General features: G+C 43.3%; 1 protein-coding gene across 2 annotated transcripts in view; it reads right to left on the bottom strand.

Moving 5' to 3' along the window:
* MYO5B (myosin VB) overlaps positions 1-20,172 on the bottom strand; it is a 414,634-nt gene that overhangs the window by 255,668 nt on the left and 138,794 nt on the right. For both annotated transcript variants that reach the window (XM_040336856.1, XM_040336864.1), the window contains exon 2: positions 7,503-7,613. In XM_040336856.1, coding sequence (XP_040192790.1) covers positions 7,503-7,613 — 111 coding nt within the window. The remainder of the gene's footprint in view (positions 1-7,502; positions 7,614-20,172) is intronic.

Raw genomic sequence — 20,172 nt, 5'->3', positions numbered from 1 at the left:
CACTGTCCTGGAATGGACGTCTCTGATTTATTCTCGGAGGTTTATCTACCACAACCGCGGGAACAAACGCATTCAGCCAGCCTGCCATGTCCATGTATCAAGGGGAACATCTTCAGACTGACAGCCTCCGTCCTGCTGACGTCTTGGATTTCCGGAGAGAGACGCTCCTCACCAAGGACACAGAAGAAGTCTTCTGACATCCCAATTAATGAAGTATGAAATAGAGACCGGCGGCAGGGGATTTGCCGCAATGGCGCGGTCAGTGGTAATCAGAGGATTGTCATTTAAGGGCTCATAACGATCTATGACTTGTGTCCTCGGACGCAAACATCTGAGACAAGCGGCGTTTATTCCCCCACAAGCGGTTACTTGTAGCGCATAATTACCTCAGCTGGAAGGAAAGACAAATATGGGTCCCGGGGGTCACAAAATTCAAAGCGGAATTTGGGGGAGAATAAAATAGGACTCCAATTAACCTTTTCACCGCCAGAGGCGTTACTTTTTTTTTTAACTACTTGAGCTCCCGAAGTTTTTTACCCCCCTTCATGACCAGGCCGTTTTTTGGCGATACAGCACTGCGTTACTTTAACTGACAATTGCGCAGTCGTGTGACGCAGTCACTAAATAAAATGTATTAATTTTCCCACAAATAGAGCTTTCTTTTGGTGGTATTTGATCACCTCTGCGGTTTTTATTTTTTGTGCTATAAAAAAAAAAAAAAAAAAACACAGAAGACCAATAAATTTAACCACTTCCCGCCCGGTCAGTATACAATTGACGTCCGGGAAGTGGTTGTGAAATCCTGACTGGACGTCCATTGACGTCCTGCAGGATTTCGTGGGGGCGCGCAGCGCCGCGATCGGTGATGCGGGGTATCAATCTGACAACCTGCATCTCCGATCTCGGTAAAGAGCCTCCGGCGGAGACTCTTTACCACGTGATCAGCCGTGTCCAATCACGGCTGATCACGATGTAAACAGGAAGAGCCGTTGATCGGCTCTCCCTCACTCGCGTCTGACAGACGCGAGTAGAGGAGAGCCGATCGGCGGCTCTCCTGACAGGGGGGGTTCGCACTGATTGTTTATCAGCGCAGCCCCCCCTCAGATGGCAACACTGGACCACTAGGGAGTGCCCCCGGTGCTCAATAGAGAAAAAAAAAAACACCAATTAAAAAGAAAAAAAAACACAATCGATGCCAATCAGTGCCCACAAATGGGCACTGACTGGCAACATGGGCACTGGCTCAAATGATGCCCAGCAATGCCATCAGTGCCACCCCTCAGTGTCCATCAGTGCCACCTCTTAGTGCCCATCTATGCCCAGTGCCCATCTGTGCCACCCATAAGTACCCATTAGTGCCACCCATGAGTGCCCATCAGTGCCGCCAAAGAGTGCCCAGTGCCGCCTATGAGTGCCCATCAGTGCCGCCTATGAGTGCCCATCAGTGCCGCCTATGAGTGCCCATCAGTGCCGCCTATGAGTGCCCATCAGTGCAGCATACCAGCGCCACCTATTGGTGCCCATCAGTGCCACCTATCGGTGCCCATCAGTGCCACCTCATCGGTGCCCATAATTGAAGAAGAAAACGTACTTATTTACAAAAAAAATAACAGAAAAAAATAAAAACTTAATTTTTTTCCAAAATTTCTGTCTTTTTTTTAGTTGTTGCGCAAAAAATAAAAATCGCAGAGGTGATCAAATACCATCAAAAGAAATCTCTATTTGTGGGAACAAAATGATAATTTCATTTGGGTACAGTGTAGCACGACCGCGCAATTATCATTCAAATTGCGACAGCGCTGAAAGCTGAAAATTGGCTTGGGTGGGAAGGTGTGTAAGTGCCCGGTATGGAAGTGGTTAAGAAGAAAAAAAAAAATTTTTTACTTTCTGCTATCAAACATATATATATATAAATGTCTTTATAAATTTAGGCCATATATGTATTCTGCTACATATTTTTGGTAAAAAAAAAAAAAAAAATCTGAATAAGCTTATTGATTGGCTTACGCGGGTGTTATAGCGTCTACAAATGATGGGATAGATTTAGGAAATTGTCATTTATTGTTTATTTTTGTTATATACTATACTATATTAACTCTGCAGGGTGCCCAAACTTTTGTAGACGCCATTGTTTTGTTTTCTGTCATTTAGAAAGTGTAAATGATGGAAATAAAATCTGTTTTTGACATATTATAAGAATGTCTAATGTGTAATTTGATGCCTCTTGGAGATTTTTCCATCTTTCCTTGGCTTCGTTATGCACATTAATACAAATTTTTACCTGGGGTGCCCAAACTTTCCATCCCCACTGTATATATCTTTGACCGGCAAGTGGAATCTTCTGCGTTATCTACTACTCTGCTAGCAGGACCATCATTTATTTAAGCTGTATTCTAATCACAAATTTAATGACTGTTGGTTTTCTTTATATTCTGTTTTATTTTTTTAATAAAAAAAAAAAAGTGAAAAAAGAACACATACTAAAATAGATTTTTTTTTAAACCAGTTTAGTGGCACTTAAAAAAGTGGCTGACTGCAGCATCTTTCACTATACTGAACGGCCAGAAAGCAATTTTGCAATGTAAAATCTCTCTTTCACTAATCCCAAATTTATTGACAGTAGTTCCTGCTTTTTAACCACTTAAGCCCCGGACCTTTAGGCAGCTAAATGCCCAGGCCAGGTTTCGCGATTCGGCACTGCGTCGCTTTAACAGACAATTGCGCGGTCGTGCGACGTGGCTCCCAAACAAAATTGGCGTCCTTTTTTCCCCACAAATAGAGCTTTCTTTTGGTGGTATTTGATCACCTCTGCGGTTTTTATTTTTTGCGCTATAAACAAAAATAGAGCGACAATTTTGAAAAAAATGCAATATTTTTTACTTTTTGTTATAATAAATATCCCCCAAAAACATATCTAAAAAAAAAATGTTCCCTCAGTTTAGGCCGATACGTATTCTTCGACCTATTTTTAGTAAAAAAAATCGCAATAAGCGTTTATCGATTGGTTTGCGCAAAATTTATAGCGTTTACAAAATAGGGGATAGTTTTATTGCATTTTTATAAAAAAAAAATTTTTTTACTACTAATGGCGGCGATCAGCGATTTTTTCCGTGACTGCGACATTATGGCGGACACTTCGGACAATTTTGACACATTTTTGGGACCATTGTCATTTTCACAGCAAAAAATGCATTTAAATTGCATTGTTTATTGTGAAAATGACAGTTGCAGTTTGGAAGTTAACCACAGGGGGCGCTGTAGGAGTTAGGGTTCACCTAGTGTGTGTTTACAACTGTAGGGGGGTGTGGGTGTAGGACTGATGTCATCGATCGAGTCTCCCTATAAAAGGGATCACTCGATCGATACGCCGCCACAGTGAAGCACGGGGAAGCCATGTTTACATACGGTTCTCTCCGTTCTTCAGCTCCGGGGAGCGATCGCGACGGAGCGGCTATAAACGAATAGCCGCGCCGTCCCCACGGATCGCTCCCCGAGGGAATCCGACCGCCGCATGTAGCGGGGGGGTCCCGATCGGACCCCCCACCCGCTAGAAGGCGGGGATGTACATGTACGCCCATTTGCCTTTACGTGCCATTCTGTGGACGTACATATACATGCGGCGGTCGGGAAGTGGTTAACCACTTAAGCCCCGGACCAATATGCTGCTAAATGCCCAAAGGCGTTTTTACGATTCGGCACTGCGTCGCTTTAACAGACAATTGCGCGGTCGTGCGACGTGGCTCCCAAACAAAAATTTGCGTCCTTTTGTTCCCACAAATGGAGCTTTCTTTTGATGGTATTTGATTGCCTCTGCGATTTTTATTTTTTGCGCTATAAACAAAAATAGAGCGACAATTTTGAAAAAAAAATCAATATTTTTGAATTTTTGTTATAAGAAAAATAGAATAAACTAAATTTTAGTCAAAAATTTAGGCAAAAATGTATTCAGCCACATGTCTTTAGTAAAAAAAAAATCTCAATATAAAAAAAAAAATTACCTACCTAGCGGCAACAGTGACACTAATACAGCGATCAGAAAAATGATCGCTTGGTGACACTGGCAATAGGGGGTGAAAGGGTTAACTAGGGCGGTGATCAAGGGGTTAAAACTTTATTAGGGGGGGTGTACGGGGCTACCCTGGACCTAACACTAACTGCCTGTCACAGTAACTGTCACACTGACACTAAATGCAGTGATCAGTAAATATATGATCACTGCAATCAGTGACACTGTGACAGGGGGCTGGGGGGGGGGGGGGGGGGGGTGATCGGAAGGGGTTAAGTGTGCCTATGTGTGTGGTGTCAGTGTAGTGTTGGTGCCACTTACTGTGATGCCTTCTCTCCTCTCGTCGGATTGAAAATACCGCCGAGAGGAGAGCTGACATCACTTCCTCTGCCAGCGTTTACATTACACAGGCAGAGGAAGTCACACGGCGGGGGGTTGCCGGATTGGCTGGGAGCGATCACGAGGGGGCCGACAAAAACTAACAGCCGCCCCCTCATCACGGATCGCTCCCGGAGGTAAGACGCCCGCCGCATGTAGAAACGTACGTCCGCCCGGCGCTTTTTTTTATGTCGTTTACGTTCGGCTTTTTCCGGCGTATAGTTACCCCTGCTATATGAGGGGTATCCTATGTTAAGTATGGACGTCGTTCCCGCGTCGAGTTTTGAAAATTTTACGTCGTTTGCGAATAGGGCTGTACGTAAGTTACATTCATGTCTAAAGCAATGACGATTTGCGGCGTAATTTCGAGCATGCGCACTGGGATTCTTTCACAAACGGGGATTCTTTCATGTGACGCGGGGTCACATGAAATTTAAATAAAACACGCCCACATCATCCCCATTTGAATTAGGCGGGCTTACGCCGGACCACATACGTTACGCCGCCGTAACTTAGGGCGCAAGTTCTTTCTGAATACGGAACTTGCGCCCTAATTTACGGCGGCGTAACGTATCTGAGATACGTTACGCCCGCAGAAAGATACGCTAATCTTTCTGAATCCGGGCCAGTAATTCTAACAGAGTTATAATAAGCATTTTAGAAGTAGAAACGCTCTGAATTTTTTTGGGTCTTGTTTCAACTTCCACAAGCAGAAAATGAAATAATTTGTATTAGCCCTGAATCCCTCTAATCCACTGAGACCAGATCTCCTAACTGTTGCTAACTGGGGGCCACTCTTGATTTTTTTGGACACTGCATGGGCAGGGCTTATAAAAAATGGGTGTGGTTTAATCCAAGTACGGTGGGCAGGATTATGTTTTGAAACTTCTAACTTTGGAATGTTAAAAGAGTTGTAAAGGAATTTATTTTTGCTGAAATGACTGTTTACAGGGTATAGAGACATAGCGGTAGATTCACATACAGTTGGACAGGCGCAGCGTATCAGACATACGCTACGCCGCCGTATCTTACCTGGTGTAAATACGAATCCAGGAAGAATTTGCGCCGTAAGTTACGGCGGCGTAGTGTTTTTCTGCCGGCGTATTTGAAATTGGGCGGGTTGGGGGAGGGTTTCATTTAAATGAAGCGCGTCCCCGCGCCGAATGAAATGCGCATGCGTCGTTCCTTAATTTCCCGCCGTGCATTGCGCTAAATGACGTCGCAACGACGTCATTTTTTTAACTTAGACGTGACTTACGTCCATCCCTATTCACGGACGACTTACGCAAAAAAAAAAAAAAAATTAAAATTTTGACGCGGGAACGACGGCCATACTTTAACATGGCAAGTCTATCTATACGCCACAAAATAGCAGCTTTAACTATACGCCGGAAAAAGCCGACTAGAGACGACGTAAGAGAATGCGACGACCGCGCGTACGTTCGTGGATCGTCGGAAAACGCTAATTTGCATACCCGACGCGGAAAACGACGCAAACTCCACCCAGCGGACGCCGAAGTATTGCATCTGCGATCCGAAGGCGTACGAAGCCGTACGCCTGTCGGATCGAACCCAGAAGCCGTCGTATCTTGGTTTGAGGATTCAAACTAAAGATACGACGCGGGAAATTTGAAAGTACGCCGGCGTATCAGTAGATACGCCGGCGTACTTGCTCTGTGAATCTGCCCCATAATAGTTAACTGATTCCTTTTAAAAATGATTAAAAATAGATAAAAATCAATCATATAATGTACCTGCAGTTTCTAGTTTCATTTTTGCATGTTGTTTCCTACTTCTGTGCTGTACAGAGCCACAGAGCCAATACAGGACAGTGATGGTTTGGAAAACGAAACCGATTGGTGCTGTGGGGTTTTAGACACACAGTAATCACACCTTCTTGATAAGTGACCACAGAGAGAAAGCTCCCAGCACTGTGGTCATCAGGAAACAGACAACCAGGAAGTGTGGAGATCAGAGAAGAATTACAGCAACTTGAGAGCAAAAACGAACAATGAGGACATGAAAACAGCACTGCATTAAGGTAAAGGAAGCTATTAAGATTAAAAAAAAAGAATCCTTTACAAACCCTTTAACCACTTCCCGACCGCCGCATGTAGATATACGTCGGCAGAATGGCACGTACAGGCACATTGGCGTACCTGTACGTCCCTGCCTAGACGTGGGCCGGGGGTCCAATCGGGACCCCCCCCTCGCTACATGCGGCGGTCGGATTCCCGCAGGGAGCGATCCGGGACGACAGCACGGCTATTCGTTTATAGCCGTTCCGTCGCGATCGCTCCCCGGAGCTGAAGAACGGGGAGAGCCGTATGTAAACGCGGCTTCACTGTGGCGGCTGCATCGATCGAGTGATCCCTTTTATAGGGAGACTCGATCGATGACGTCACACCTACAGCCACACCCCCCTACAGTTGTAAACACACACTAGGTGAACCCTAACTTCTACAGCGCCCCCTGTGATTAACTCCCAAACTGCAACTGTCATTTTCACAATAAAGAATGCAATTTAAATGCATTTTTTGCTGTGAAAATGACAATGGTCCCAAAAATGTGTCAAAATTGTCCGAAGTGTCCGCCATAATGTCGCAGTCACGAAAAAAATCACTGATCGCCGCCATTAGTAGTATAAAAAATAAAAAATAATAAAACTATCCCCTATTTTGTAAACGCTATAAAACTTTGCGCAAACCAATCGATAAACACTTATTGCGATTTTTTTTACCAAAAATAGGTAGAAGAATACGTATCGGCCTAAACGGAGGAAAAAAAATAATTTTTATATATGTTTTTGGGGGATATTTATTATAGCAAAAAGTAAAAAATATTGAATTTTTTTCAAAATTGTCGCTCAATTTTTGTTTATAGCGCAAAAAAATAAAAAACGCAGAGGTGATCAAATACCACCAAAAGAAAGCTCTATTTGTGGGGAAAAAAGGACGCCGATTTTGTTTGGGAGCCACGTCGCACGACCGCGCAATTGTCTGTTAAAGCGACGCAGTGCCGAATTGTAAAAACCCCTTGGGTCATTTAGCAGCATATTGGTCCGGTCATTAAGTGGTTAAGAACATGCCATCGGCAACAAGAAACAAAGCCAACTTACAGTTTCATCTTCAAGTTTCAGGTGCAGCTTTTTATCTCCTTCCTTATAATCCTTGATAATTTCGGCCGCTCTCCAGACTTCATCCTGGTCAGGAATCCAGACCCGGGTATACTAAAAGAGAGAAAAGTGAAACGTAAATATATTAAATTTAAATGTGTGGAGCAGAAGACAGTAAGCCATGCAAGCATTCTAATTTATTAGACATCTGATGGCGTATGCAGCCCTCCTTGGCCTCAAGCATGCGATGGTCTGATATAAGTAATACAAATAATTTGGGTAAGGTAGTGGTAGAGAATCCATATCTTGTCTTAATAGAAATGTACTTTTTTTATTGTCATGAAAGAAGTAAATCAAATGCAAATTCCATTAACAGTCCACCACAAATCTTGACACCGGTGACTTGTCCTTAAGGTTCCCCTAACGAGAAAGATCCTTCAAGGACTGCGCAGGCGCAAACCTGCCGACGGAAATCTCCAAACCTCGCCCGGCATCCAGGCTCATTCTTTAACAAACCCCCGTGGATTGGAGGATGTTAAAAAAAAGAGCCAGGAGGCCGAGCGAGGACGTGAGGCCGACTGGCCACTTTCCTCAAAATCTACGTCGCCCTGGATGCCGGCCGAGGTTCGGAGATTTCCGTCGGCAAGTTTGCGCCTGCGCAGTCCTTAAAAGGAACTTTCTCGTTAGCCGGAACCATATCGGCAGATCAGATTGCGCCTGCGCAGGAACTTTCACGTTAGCCGGAACCATATCGGCAGATCACCGGCAACAATGCACCTTAATCACCGGTGGTCACCACCCTACTGGTTTCCAATGTCTGCTGACTCCCAATAGAGCAGCAGAGTGGTAACATTCCTGAGTCCCGATAAAATTCCGCCCCCAGCACTGCCCATCATTAAAAATCCGACCCCTTCTTGTAAATATCCGCCCTCACCTACATGACCGTGCCTCGGCCACGCGATTATATATATATATATTAGTGCTGTCAGTTAAACGCGTTATTAACGGCGTTAACACAAACCCATGTTAACGCCGTCAATTTTTTTATTGCGCGATTAACGTTCGGGGGTTATACCGGGATGATGCCTGCAGCCGCAGGCATCATCCCGGTACCGTTGTTTAGAGCGGGCGATCGGCTATCCAAACATAACAACCGATGCGGCTAAAAGCCGCTCGGTTGTTATGCCGGAGGAGCGGGAGGGGACATCCCCCCCCCTCCCGCCGCCTTTCGCCGCTCTGACCGGGCCTCCAGTCCCACCGGGAGACCCGATCCTCCATCCGGCGCCTTCTGTGTTCAGGCGGAGACTGACACTAAGCCGTAAACGGCTTTGATTCAGTCTCCGCATTGAAACCACGGAAGCGGCGTCATGACGTCACTTCCGGGTTTCTCGGCTGCCAATGGCGCCGGATTTAAAAAAGTACACAGTATTCAGAATCGCCGTTTTTGGCGATCTGAATACTTTGAAGTGCAAAGGAGGGCTCGGAGGTCTTTTAGACCCCCGATCCCTCCATAAAGAGTACCTGTCACCACCTATTGCTGTCACAAGGGATGTTTACATTCCTTGTGACAGCAATCAAAGTGATCAAAATGTAAAAAAATAAAAAAACACAATTTAATATTATAAAAAAAAAAAAAATAATAAGAAAACAAAAAAAAAATGTTTTAAAGGGTGAACCTCCTTAATCGCGCAATTAATCGTGAGTTAACTATGACATTAATGCGATTAATCGCGATTAGAAATTTTAATCGCTTGACAGCACTAATATATATATATATAATGTCATTTTTATTTAAATGTACCCTTTTATGCTATACAAAGCAATGAGATTTCCAGGTTTCTTTAACAAACGTGTGACCTGATTTTCCTGAAATTTTGTGAATGGACGATAAATCAAAACAAAAGCAACAAAAGATAAATAAAGGTCACCCATGTGAGGGGAAAAGAAAACCCTTTTCACGTCACCCATCAGATAATGTATCTAGTAAAAGAGCCGCATTCTATTGTCCCTCTATACAAATCCGTCAGCGATGGATCCTGGATGGACCGGTGTGTTTATAGCTATTACAGGTGGAAGCAAAGATATGCAATGGTTCCCCCTGACTGCCAGAGGCAATGAGGAGACTCCAGATACACCCTATTCAAAAGAACTTTCTATATACAACAGAAAAATTCAGGTTTGTTTGTAACACACTATGGGGCAGATCCACATACCTGCGATGCGCCCGGCGCAGATGTGAGATACGCTACGCCGCTGTAACGTACTTTGCAAATCTTTGAATCCTGAAAGAATTTGCACCGTAAGTTACGGCAGCGTAGTGTATCTCTCGCGGCGTAAGGGCGCGGAATTGAAATGCGGCGAGTAGGGGGCGTGTTTCATTTAAATGAAGTGCGTCCCCGGGCTGAACAAATTGCCCCGTCCATCAAAACTCCCAGGGTGCATTGCTCCAAATAACGTCGCAAGGACGTCATTGTTTTCGACGTGAACGTAAATGGCGTCCAGCTCCATTCACCGACGACTTATGCAAACAACGTAAAATTTTCAAAATTATACACGGGAACGACGGCCATACTTAACATTGAGTACGCCACCAGATAGCAACTTTAACTATACGCCGGAAAAAGCCGAACGGAAACGACCTAAAAGAATGCGACGGCCGCTCGTACGTTCGTGGATCGTCGGAAATAGCTAATTTGCATACTCAACGCGGATTACGACATGAACGCCACCCAGCGGCCGCCGAAAAATTGCATCTTAGATCCGACGGCATACTAAGGCGTACGCCTGTCGGATCTAACACAGATGCCGTCGTATCTTGTTTGGTGGATACCAAAACAAAGATACGACGCACAAAATTTGAAATTACGTGGCGTATCAAAAGATACGCCGGCGTAATTTCTTTGAGGATCTGCCCCTATAGTTATAAAGTCACTCTTCTTTTTGGCCGCATTCACGCCTGAGCGTAGCGTTTGTCGTTTTTTCCGGCGTTTTGTCGCACGTTTTGTTGCGCCTATTCACACGTATTCGCGCATTTGCATACAGCGTTGTCCGACGTTTTTGAACTTCGTCGTTTTTTATTTTAGCCAATAGGAAAAATGATCATCTCTTTCATCACTTGTTGCTATGTTTGTAGATTTTTTTTTTCTTCTTCCTGGGTGAATGTTCTATTTCACAATACAGATTAAAGCGACAAAACGCCCGTAGAAATGCTCGTTGTCGCGCTAGACGCTTGAATTGAGCGTTTCCATTAGTTTCTATGGGAATACAAACGTTCAAAAACGCCCAAATCAGCCCGATTCGCATTTGTTTGAGCTTCAGGCGTTCGGCTTCAGGTGTTTTGGAGTGGAGATGTGAACCATCTCCATTGAGAATAATGGATTTTTTCCCCTCTAGCGTTTTCTAGCTTCAGGCTACAAAACGCACAGGTGTGAATGCAGCCTTTAAGTGCATGAAAGCCCACTAAAAGCTCCGATCAGGCTTGCAGTGGGAGTAGATGTACTCCAAGCTGACAAAATAAAGTTAGTTATTCAAATTGTATGTGGAGTTAATTCAAGTGTAAAGCTGTCCATACATGGATCGAAATTCAGACCATTTAGCAGGGACCGGCTGCATTTTCGATCCATGTATGGGCACCCTGGTTGTGCACAATTATATATCGATCGATTTGTGTACAACCAGTTTGTTGGGTTTTTCCTGAACGACTGATTGCAGCAACACTCTTCATTATGTTCTGCCAGCAGGGAAGGCTCTTCACCTGCGGAACACAATAAGCGCTGCAGGGGAGATTCCCCCATCAACACAGTCTGCCTATCCATGGCCTGCTGAAGTGTAAAACCTAAACATGCCATTGAAAGTGCTTTGTGGCCTTTGGAGGACCAGAGGGCACCAAAGGCCACATCAAAGGGCTCCAAAGGCCACATCAGAGGGCTCCAAAGGCCACATCAGAGGGCTCCAAAGGCCACGTCAGAGGGCTCCAAAGGCCACGTCAGAGGGCTCCAAAGGCCAGATTAGAGGGCACCAAAGGTCACATCAGAGGGCATCAAAGGTCACAACAGAGGGCACCAAAGGCCACATCAGAGGGCTCCGCAGGCCACAGGTTGAGCACCTCTGCCCTAAACAATGGTTGCGGTACGTTCTATTACACAGATTTTTAATAAGAGTAACTTTATAGGAACAGAAAAGCGCTATTTAAAAAAAAACAGCCAATGCAGAGTGCGCAATCCAGAAATCCGTGACGGTTGTATCATTCCATGCAGCCCTGAGAAGCTGCGACATAATGGATTCAAATTTAAACATTTAATTAGAATGGATTTAATGTGCACTGCCTGCAAAAGGAACATACAATGTAATTAAAAATGCTGCAGCAGACGGCTGTGCTAGATGATTGCGTGCAACCAACTTTCTGTACCATCTCTTATTCCCTGGAAATGACTGCTCGTGGAAGATACAGGGAGCCACCTGGTAGGGAGCTAGATGTGGGCCCAACCCCCCCCCCCCCCCCCCCCGGCTAGGGGATGGCGAGGCTCTGGGCACTGGTCACGCTGCAATGATGGGCACAGGCGAGGCTGAATCGGTGGGCACTGGTCACGCTGCAATGATGTGCACAGGTCACGCTGCAATGGTGGGCACAGGCGAGTCTGCAGAGATGGGCACAGGTGGGGCTGCATAAATGGGCAGAGGTGAGGCTGCATCGGTGAGCACTGGTCATGCTGCACGATGGGCACAGGTCACGCTGCAATGATGGGCACAGGTCACGCTGCAACGATGGGCACAGGTCACGCTGCAATGGTGGGCACAGGTCACGCTGCAATGGTGGGCACGGGTCATACTGCAATGGTGGGCACAGGTGGGGCTGCATTTATAGGCACAGATGAGGCTGCATTTATGGGCACAGATGAGGCTGCAATGAGGGGCACAGGGTGATGCTGCAATGAGGGGCACAGGGTGAGGATGCAATGAGGGGCACAGGGTGAGGCTGCAATGGGGGGCACTGGTCAGTTTGCATTAATAGGCACAGGTGAGGCTGCATTGATGGGAGCTGATAAAGTTGTGGTTCATATTTATTTTTGTAACTTAATTCTGCATTAAACATTTATCATGAGATAGATTATGAGGGCGTGTTTAGGGGTGGAATTAGGGGCAGGGCATGTTAGGGGCAACTGGTGGCGATTGACCCTTAAGGCCTGGCTAGTAGCCGAGTAGAGCCTTGAAAAATGCATTGCAAACACGCATAAAAACATGTTAACGCACATGGATGCATGACAACGCACATGCCTAATGCTACAAAGACACACCTCTGCATGGGCCCTGAAAGTAACAGGCAACTTTTACACGAAAAATCGAAATCTGTGCATAATTTCAGCAGAAAATCCTGATGCTGAGATGGAAAAGTCACGCCTGGCGATTCAATACCTTCATTTTCTATCCATGTCTTATTATTTTTTCAAATAAAATTTAAAAAAAAAGTTGTAAAAAGGTGCTTCAAACCAGTAGATTTCACATCATCTATTATTTAAGTAAAAGTTGAATCCCTTGAAGACTCCGGCTCATCCAGATTTAATGTCATCTCCAGTCAAGCCGATGAAAAATACATGAAGACTCTTCATTGTGAGCTACAGACATGGCTGAGACTCTGCCAGTTCCCAGAGACGCCCAGGGATTGTCGTAGATTTCGTAAGATAGGGGCCACATAACTTTTGGGGTCGCTAAAAGACCCAAATATATCAAATAAAAATCCTTAGAACCTAAGGAAATAAATATAGCCAACAATTATCAAGATAAAAAATGAATACCAGTTTTGAATAAAATAGAAAAACCAAAATAATCAGCTTCAATCCAGAGACTTTCCACGCAGTACTGTTTTTCTGCCACTAGGTGTCCTCAGTCTGTTGTCCAGCATCCTTCACACTAGACATGTGCAGTTCGTTCGCTTTGTTCTGAATTAAAATTTCGGACAAATTTTCATTATTCGGAAATGTGGATGTATCCACATTTCCGAATTAGAATAGCGCCGAATTTAAAAGAATCCAAAATTACAAAAAATAAATAAAACATTTGGACGAAATTTGAAAACTTTTCGAATGGTTTTCCAATTTCCGAAGAAAAATAAAATAGAATAGAAAAAAAAAATTGGGAAAAGTTTTCGAATTGGGAAAGGTTTTCGAATTGGGAAAAGTTTTCGAGTTGGGAAGTTTTCAAGTTGGGAAAAGTTTTCGAGTTGGGAAAAGTTTTCGAGTTGGGAAACGTTTGAGTTGGGAAACGTTTTCGAGTTGGGAAACGTTTTCGAGTTGGGAAACGTTTTCGAGTTGGGAAACGTTTTCGAGTTGGGAAACGTTTTCGAGTTGGGAAACGTTTTCGAGTTGGGAAAAGTTTTCGAGTTGGGAAAAGTTTTCGAGTTGGGAAAAGTTTTCGAAATGGGAAAAGTTTTCGAGTTGGGAAGTTTTTAAATTGGGAAAAGTTTTCGAATTGGGAAAAGTTTTCGAATTGGAAAAAGTTTTTAAATTGGGAAAAGTTTTTAAATTGGGAAAAGGTTTCGAATTGGGAAAAGTTTTTAAATTGGGAAAAGTTTTTAAATTGGGAAAAGTTTTTGAATTGGGAAAAGTTTTCGAGTTGGGAAGTTTTTAAATTGGGAAAAGTTTTCGAATTGGGAAAAGTTTTCGAGTTGGGAAAAGTTTTTAAATTGGGAAAAGTTTTTAAATTGGGAAAAGGTTTCGAATTGGGAAAAGTTTTTAAATTGGGAAAAGTTTTCGAGTTGGGAAAAGTTTTCGAGTTGTTTCGGAGTTGGGAAAAGTTTTCGAGTTGGGAAAAGTTTTTAAATTGGGAAAAGTTTTTGAATTGGGAAAAGTTTTCGAAAACTTTTCCCAATTCGAAAACTTTTCCCAATTCAAAAACTTTTCCCAATTCAAAAACTTTTCCCAATTTAAAAACTTTTCCCAACTCGAAAACTTTTCCCAATTCGAATTGGAAAAAGTTTTTAAATTGGGAAAAGTTTTCGAGTTGGGAAAAGTTTTTAAATTGGGAAAAGTTTTCGAGTTGGGAAAAGTTTTTGAATTTGGGAAAAGTTTTCAAATTTGGGAAAAGTTTTCAAATTTGGGAAAAGTTCTCCAATTGGGAAAAGTTTTCGAGTTGGGAAACGTTTTTGAATTGGGAAAAGTTTTTGAATTGGGAAAAGTTTTCGAGTTGGGAAGTTTTTAAATTGGGAAAAGTTTTTGAATTGGGAAAAGTTTTTGAGTTGGGAAAAGTTTTCGAATTGGGAAAAGTTTTTAAATTGGGAAAAGTTTTTAAATTGGGAAAAGTTTGAGTTGGGAAAAGTTTTCGAGTTGGGAAAAGTTTTCGAGTTGGGAAAAGTTTTCAAATTGGGAAAAGTTTTTAAATTGGGAAAAGTTTACGAGTTGGGAAAAGTTTACGAGTTGGGAAAAGTTTTCGAATTTGGGAAAGGTTTTCGAATTGGGAAAAGTTTTCGAGTTGGGAAGTTTTCAAGTTGGGAAAAGTTTTCGAGTTGGGAAAAGTTTTCGAGTTGGGAAACGTTTTCGAGTTGGGAAACGTTTTCGAGTTGGGAAAAGTTTTCGAAATGGGAAAAGTTTTCGAGTTGGGAAGTTTTTAAATTGGGAAAAGTTTTCGAATTGGAAAAAGTTTTTAAATTGGGAAAAGTTTTTAAATTGGGAAAAGGTTTCGAATTGGGAAAAGTTTTTAAATTGGGAAAAGTTTTTGAATTGGGAAAAGTTTTCGAGTTGGGAAGTTTTTAAATTGGGAAAAGTTTTCGAATTGGGAAAAGTTTTCGAGTTGGGAAAAGTTTTTAAATTGGGAAAAGTTTCCGAGTTGGGAAAAGTTTTCGAGTTGGGAAAAGTTTTTAAATTGGGAAAAGTTTTTGAATTGGGAAAAGTTTTCGAATTGGGAAAAGTTTTCGAATTGGAAAAAGTTTTTAAATTGGGAAAAGTTTTCGAGTTGGGAAAAGTTTTTAAATTGGGAAAAGTTTTCGAGTTGGGAAAAGTTTTCGAATTTGGGAAAAGTTTTCAAATTTGGGAAAAGTTCTCCAATTGGGAAAAGTTTTCGAGTTGGGAAACGTTTTTGAATTGGGAAAAGTTTTCGAATTGGGAAAAGTTTTCGAATTGGGAAAAGTTTGAGTTGGGAAGTTTTTAAATTGGGAAAAGTTTTTGAATTGGGAAAAGTTTTCGAGTTGGGAAGTTTTTAGATTGGGAAAAGTTTTTGAATTGGGAAAAGTTTTTGAGTTGGGAAGTTTTTAAATTGGGAAAAGTTTTCGAATTGGGAAAAGTTTTTAAATTGGGAAAAGTTTTTAAATTGGGAAAAGTTTTTAAATTGGGAAAAGTTTTCGAGTTGGGAAAAGTTTTTAAATTGGGAAAAGTTTTTAAATTGGGAAAAGTTTTTAAATTGGGAAAAGTTTTCGAGTTGGGAAAAGTTTTTAAATTGGGAAAAGTTTTTAAATTGGGAAAAGTTTTTAAATTGGGAAAAGTTTTCGAGTTGGGAAAAGTTTTTAAATTGGGAAAAGTTTTTAAATTGGGAAAAGTTTTCGAGTTGGGAAAAGTTTTTAAATTGGGAAAAGTTTACGAGTTGGGAAAAGTTTTCGAATTTGGGAAAAGTTCTCCAATTGGGAAAAGTTCTCCAATTGGGAAAAGTTCTCCAATTGGGAAAAGTTTTCAAATTTGGGAAAAGTTTTCAAATTTGGGAAAAGTTTTCAAATTTGGGAAAAGTTTTCAAATTTGGGAAACTGTTTTTCTGCTCCTTTATTTTCTATTCTATTTTATTATTTTTGGAAATTGGAAAAGTTTTACCCTTTTTCCCTTTTCCCATTTCGAAAACTTTTCCCATTTCAAAAACTATTCAAAATCGATTCGAAAACGAGCGAAACACATTCCAAAAGCAATTGAAACAAATTTAACCAAACTAATTTATGTAAATAAATTGAAACAATTTTTTTTTCCATCTGCACATGTCTACTTCAAACCTACTTCCTCTGAGCCCATCTAGGCCAGAAACAGATCAGTGATGAGCTCATCGCTTTGCTCTCCTCCTATCAACATGCTTCTTGTCAGCATATGAACTTACTGGCTGCTTGTGCTACTTCTTCCTGTCACACTCCAGCCCTGCTGCACAGGGACTTTATTAGGCTGGTCACAATCAGGTACTGCTGACCGGACAGTGAAAAGAGAAGCAGTACAGTGATAAGCTCATCTCTCCGTCACTCTGCTTTCTCCTCCCATCAGCCTGCTTCTTGTCAGGACATGAACCGATTGGTTCCTTGTACTGCTTCTTCCCCTCTCACCCCAGCTCTGCTGTACAGGGACCTCAGAAGGCTGGCCAAAATCAGATATTGCTTATCTGATGTGAACTCCATGTACTTTTAATGTCTGGTTGTACATATTTGTGACATCTCAATAAACCTTTACCTGATCATTTTTTTTTTAAATCAGGTATTGCTGGCATGACAGTGAAAAGAGAAGTAGCACAGTGATGAGCTCATCTCTGTCATGCTTTTTCCTCCCATCAGCATGCCTCATTTTATCACATGAATTGATTGGCTCCTTGTAGTGCTTCTTCCGCTCTCACTCCAGCCCTGCTCTAAAGGGACTTCAAAAAGCTGGTCATAATCAGGTACTGCTGCCCAGACAGTGAAAAGAGAAGTAGCACAGCGACAAGCTCGTCTGTCACTCTGCTCTCTCCTCCTGTCATCCTGCTTCTTGTCAGCACACAAACTGGTTCCTTGTACTGATTCTTCCTTTCTCGCGCAAGCTCTGCTGTACAGGGACTTCAGAGGAGGCTGATCGTAATGAGGCATTACTGACAGGACAGGTAATATAGAAGCAGCACAGTGATAAACCCATCTCTCTGTCACTCTGGTCTCCTTTCCTATCAACCCACTTCCTGCCAGCACATGAAATGATTGGTTCCTTGTTTTGCAGCTTCCTCTATCATGTCAGTTCTGCTGTACAGGGACTTCTGGAAGCTAGTCATAATCAGGTACTGCTGACAGCACCGTGAATAGAGAGGTAGCACAGTGATGAGCTCACCTCTGTCACTCTGCTTTCTCCTCCTATCAGCCTGCTTCTTGTCAACACTTGAAATGATTGGTTCCATGTACTGCTTCTTCCTCTCTCGCTCCAGCCATGCTTCACAGGGACCTCAGGAGGCTGGTCACAATCAGGTACTGCTGACCAGACAGTGAAAAGAGAAGTAGCACAGCGACAAGCTCATCTCTGTCATTCTGCTCTCTCCTCCTGCTTCTTGTCAGTACATGAACTGCTTGGTTCCTTGTACTGTTTCTTCCTTTCTTACTCCAGCTCTGCTGTACAGGGACTTCAGAGGAGGCTGATCATAATCAGGCATTACTGACAGGACAGTGAATAGAGAAGGAGCACAGCGATAAGCTCATCTCTGTCATTCTGCTCTCTCCTGTCCTGCTTCTTGTCAGTACACAAACTGCTTGGTTCCTTGTACTGTTTCTTCCTTTCTTACTCCAGCTCTGCTGTACAGGGACTTCAGAGGAGGCTGATCATAATCAGGCATTACTGACAGGACAGTGAATAGAGAAGCAGCACAGCGATAAGCTCATCTCTCTGTCACTCTGCTTTCTCCTCTTGTCTGTACAGGGACTTCAGGAGGCCGATTATCATCAGGTACTGCTTATTTTTATTGGTTTCAACTATGTACTTTTTATAATACTTTTTTTTAATTTTGTGTTTGATTATATTTTTTTGTACTTTTTCTGAAAAAATAATAATGTATTGAAGGAAAAAAAAAAAGTATTGATGTATTAATAATCAAAGAGCTGTATAAATGTATATGTCTTTTATATCTGTCCTTGGCTTTACACTTGCAGTTCATCCGGCACCCTTAGCCCCCGGCTTTTATATTTCTTTATATACTTTTGTCTTTAGAACAGTCATGTGATCCGCTGGGTCCTTTTCTACTTTCTCCGGTGTCGCTGTTCAACAAAACTGATACAGATTTAAAATTGATAAATCTTTCCACAGTCTGTTGGGGTTGAGTAGAGCTAGGCGTCATTCAATCCAAAAGAGTGAGGACATCTCGTGTCAAAGAAAAGATACTGCAGGGGTTATCTCCAGATTGAAGACAGGTATTGCAGCCAGAGCTGTTTTTTTTTTTAAGAGGGACATTAAAAAATAGCCCAGAGTTGGGCTTCAAATGTAACATCTAGCTGTCGGCGCATAATGTAAAATGAATGAAAAATTTTCCACCGACAGAAATGTACTGCCGAATTGGTACGTATGCCCTGGCAGGACACTGAGCGGTCACACCCGCGGTCCGCTGGCGGTTACTTAGTATATATGATGCCAACATGAAAAACACAAATTGACAGATTGACAGCATCTGGGTGGAAGTGCAAATTACATTCCCTGTCAGTTCCTTTTGTGTCTAATTACAAGCGGTAAGCAGTGCAATTCCCCAAATGAATCCAGGGGAGCTTCATGACTGCCCGCTGTATCTGAGACAGAGCTTCATCCGATAATTTATCATCATACTACAAGGTCGCAATGCCAATTACTGCTAATTGCTAAATGGGAAATAATTGCATAATTAACCTCTATATGCATTTTTAAAAGACTTTAAGACTAAGCACATTTTCTACACACCTTGGCTGCTTTGATATAGCCAAAGGAATCAAGCACAGTCCCAGTCCCTGACCATCTTCTGTAGCAGGGCTCCAGTCCCTGACCATCTCCTGTAGCATGGCCAGAGTCCCTGATCCTCTCCTGTAGCATTGACCCAGTCTCTGACCATCAACTGTAGCATGGCCCCAATTCCTGACCATCTACTATAGCATGGCCCCAACTCCTGACCATCTCCTGTAGCATGGCCAGAGTCCCTGACCATCTCCCCAAGATTGGACGAGTCCAAGACCATCTCCTGTAGCATGGCCCCAGTTCAAGACCATCTCCTGTAGCATGGCCCCAGTCCAAGACCATCTCCTGTAGCATGGCCCCAGTCCAAGACCATCTCCTGTAGCATGGCCCCAGTCCCTGACCATCTCCTGTAACATGGCCCCAGTCCAAGACCATCTCCTGTAACATGGCACCAGTCCAAGACCATCTCCTGTAACATTCCCCCAGTCTAAGACCATCTCCTGTAGCATGGCCCCAGTCCCCGACCATCTCCTGTAGCACAGCCCCAGTCCAAGACCATCTCCTGTAGCATGGTCCGAGTCCAAGACCATCTCCTGTAGCATGGTCCCAGTCCAAGACCATCTCCTGTAGCATGGCCCCAGTCCAAGACCATCTCCTGTAGCATGGCCCCAGTCCAAGACCATCTCCTGTAGCATGGCCCCAGTCCAAGACCATCTCCTGTAGCATGGTCCCAGTCCAAGACCATCTCCTGTAGCATGGGACCAGTCCAAGACCATCTCCTGTAGCATGGCCCCAGTCCAAGACCATCTCCTGTAGCATGGCCCCAGTCCAAGACCATCTCCTGCAACATGGCCCCAGTCCAAGACCATCTCCTGTAACATTCCCCCAGTCTAAGACCATCTCCTGTAGCATGGCCCCAGTCCCCGACCATCTCCTGTAGCATGGCCCCAGTCCAAGACCATCTCCTGTAACATTCCCCCAGTCTAAGACCATCTCCTGTAGCATGGCCCCAGTCCAAGACCATCTCCTGTAACATGGCCCCAGTCCAAGACCATCTCCTGTAACATGGCCCC

This window comes from Rana temporaria, chromosome 1, assembly GCF_905171775.1.
Source record: "Rana temporaria chromosome 1, aRanTem1.1, whole genome shotgun sequence".
NCBI lineage: Eukaryota > Metazoa > Chordata > Amphibia > Anura > Ranidae > Rana > Rana temporaria.
Note: the sequence above shows the minus strand (reverse complement) of the source record. Positions and strands in the feature narration are given on the sequence as shown.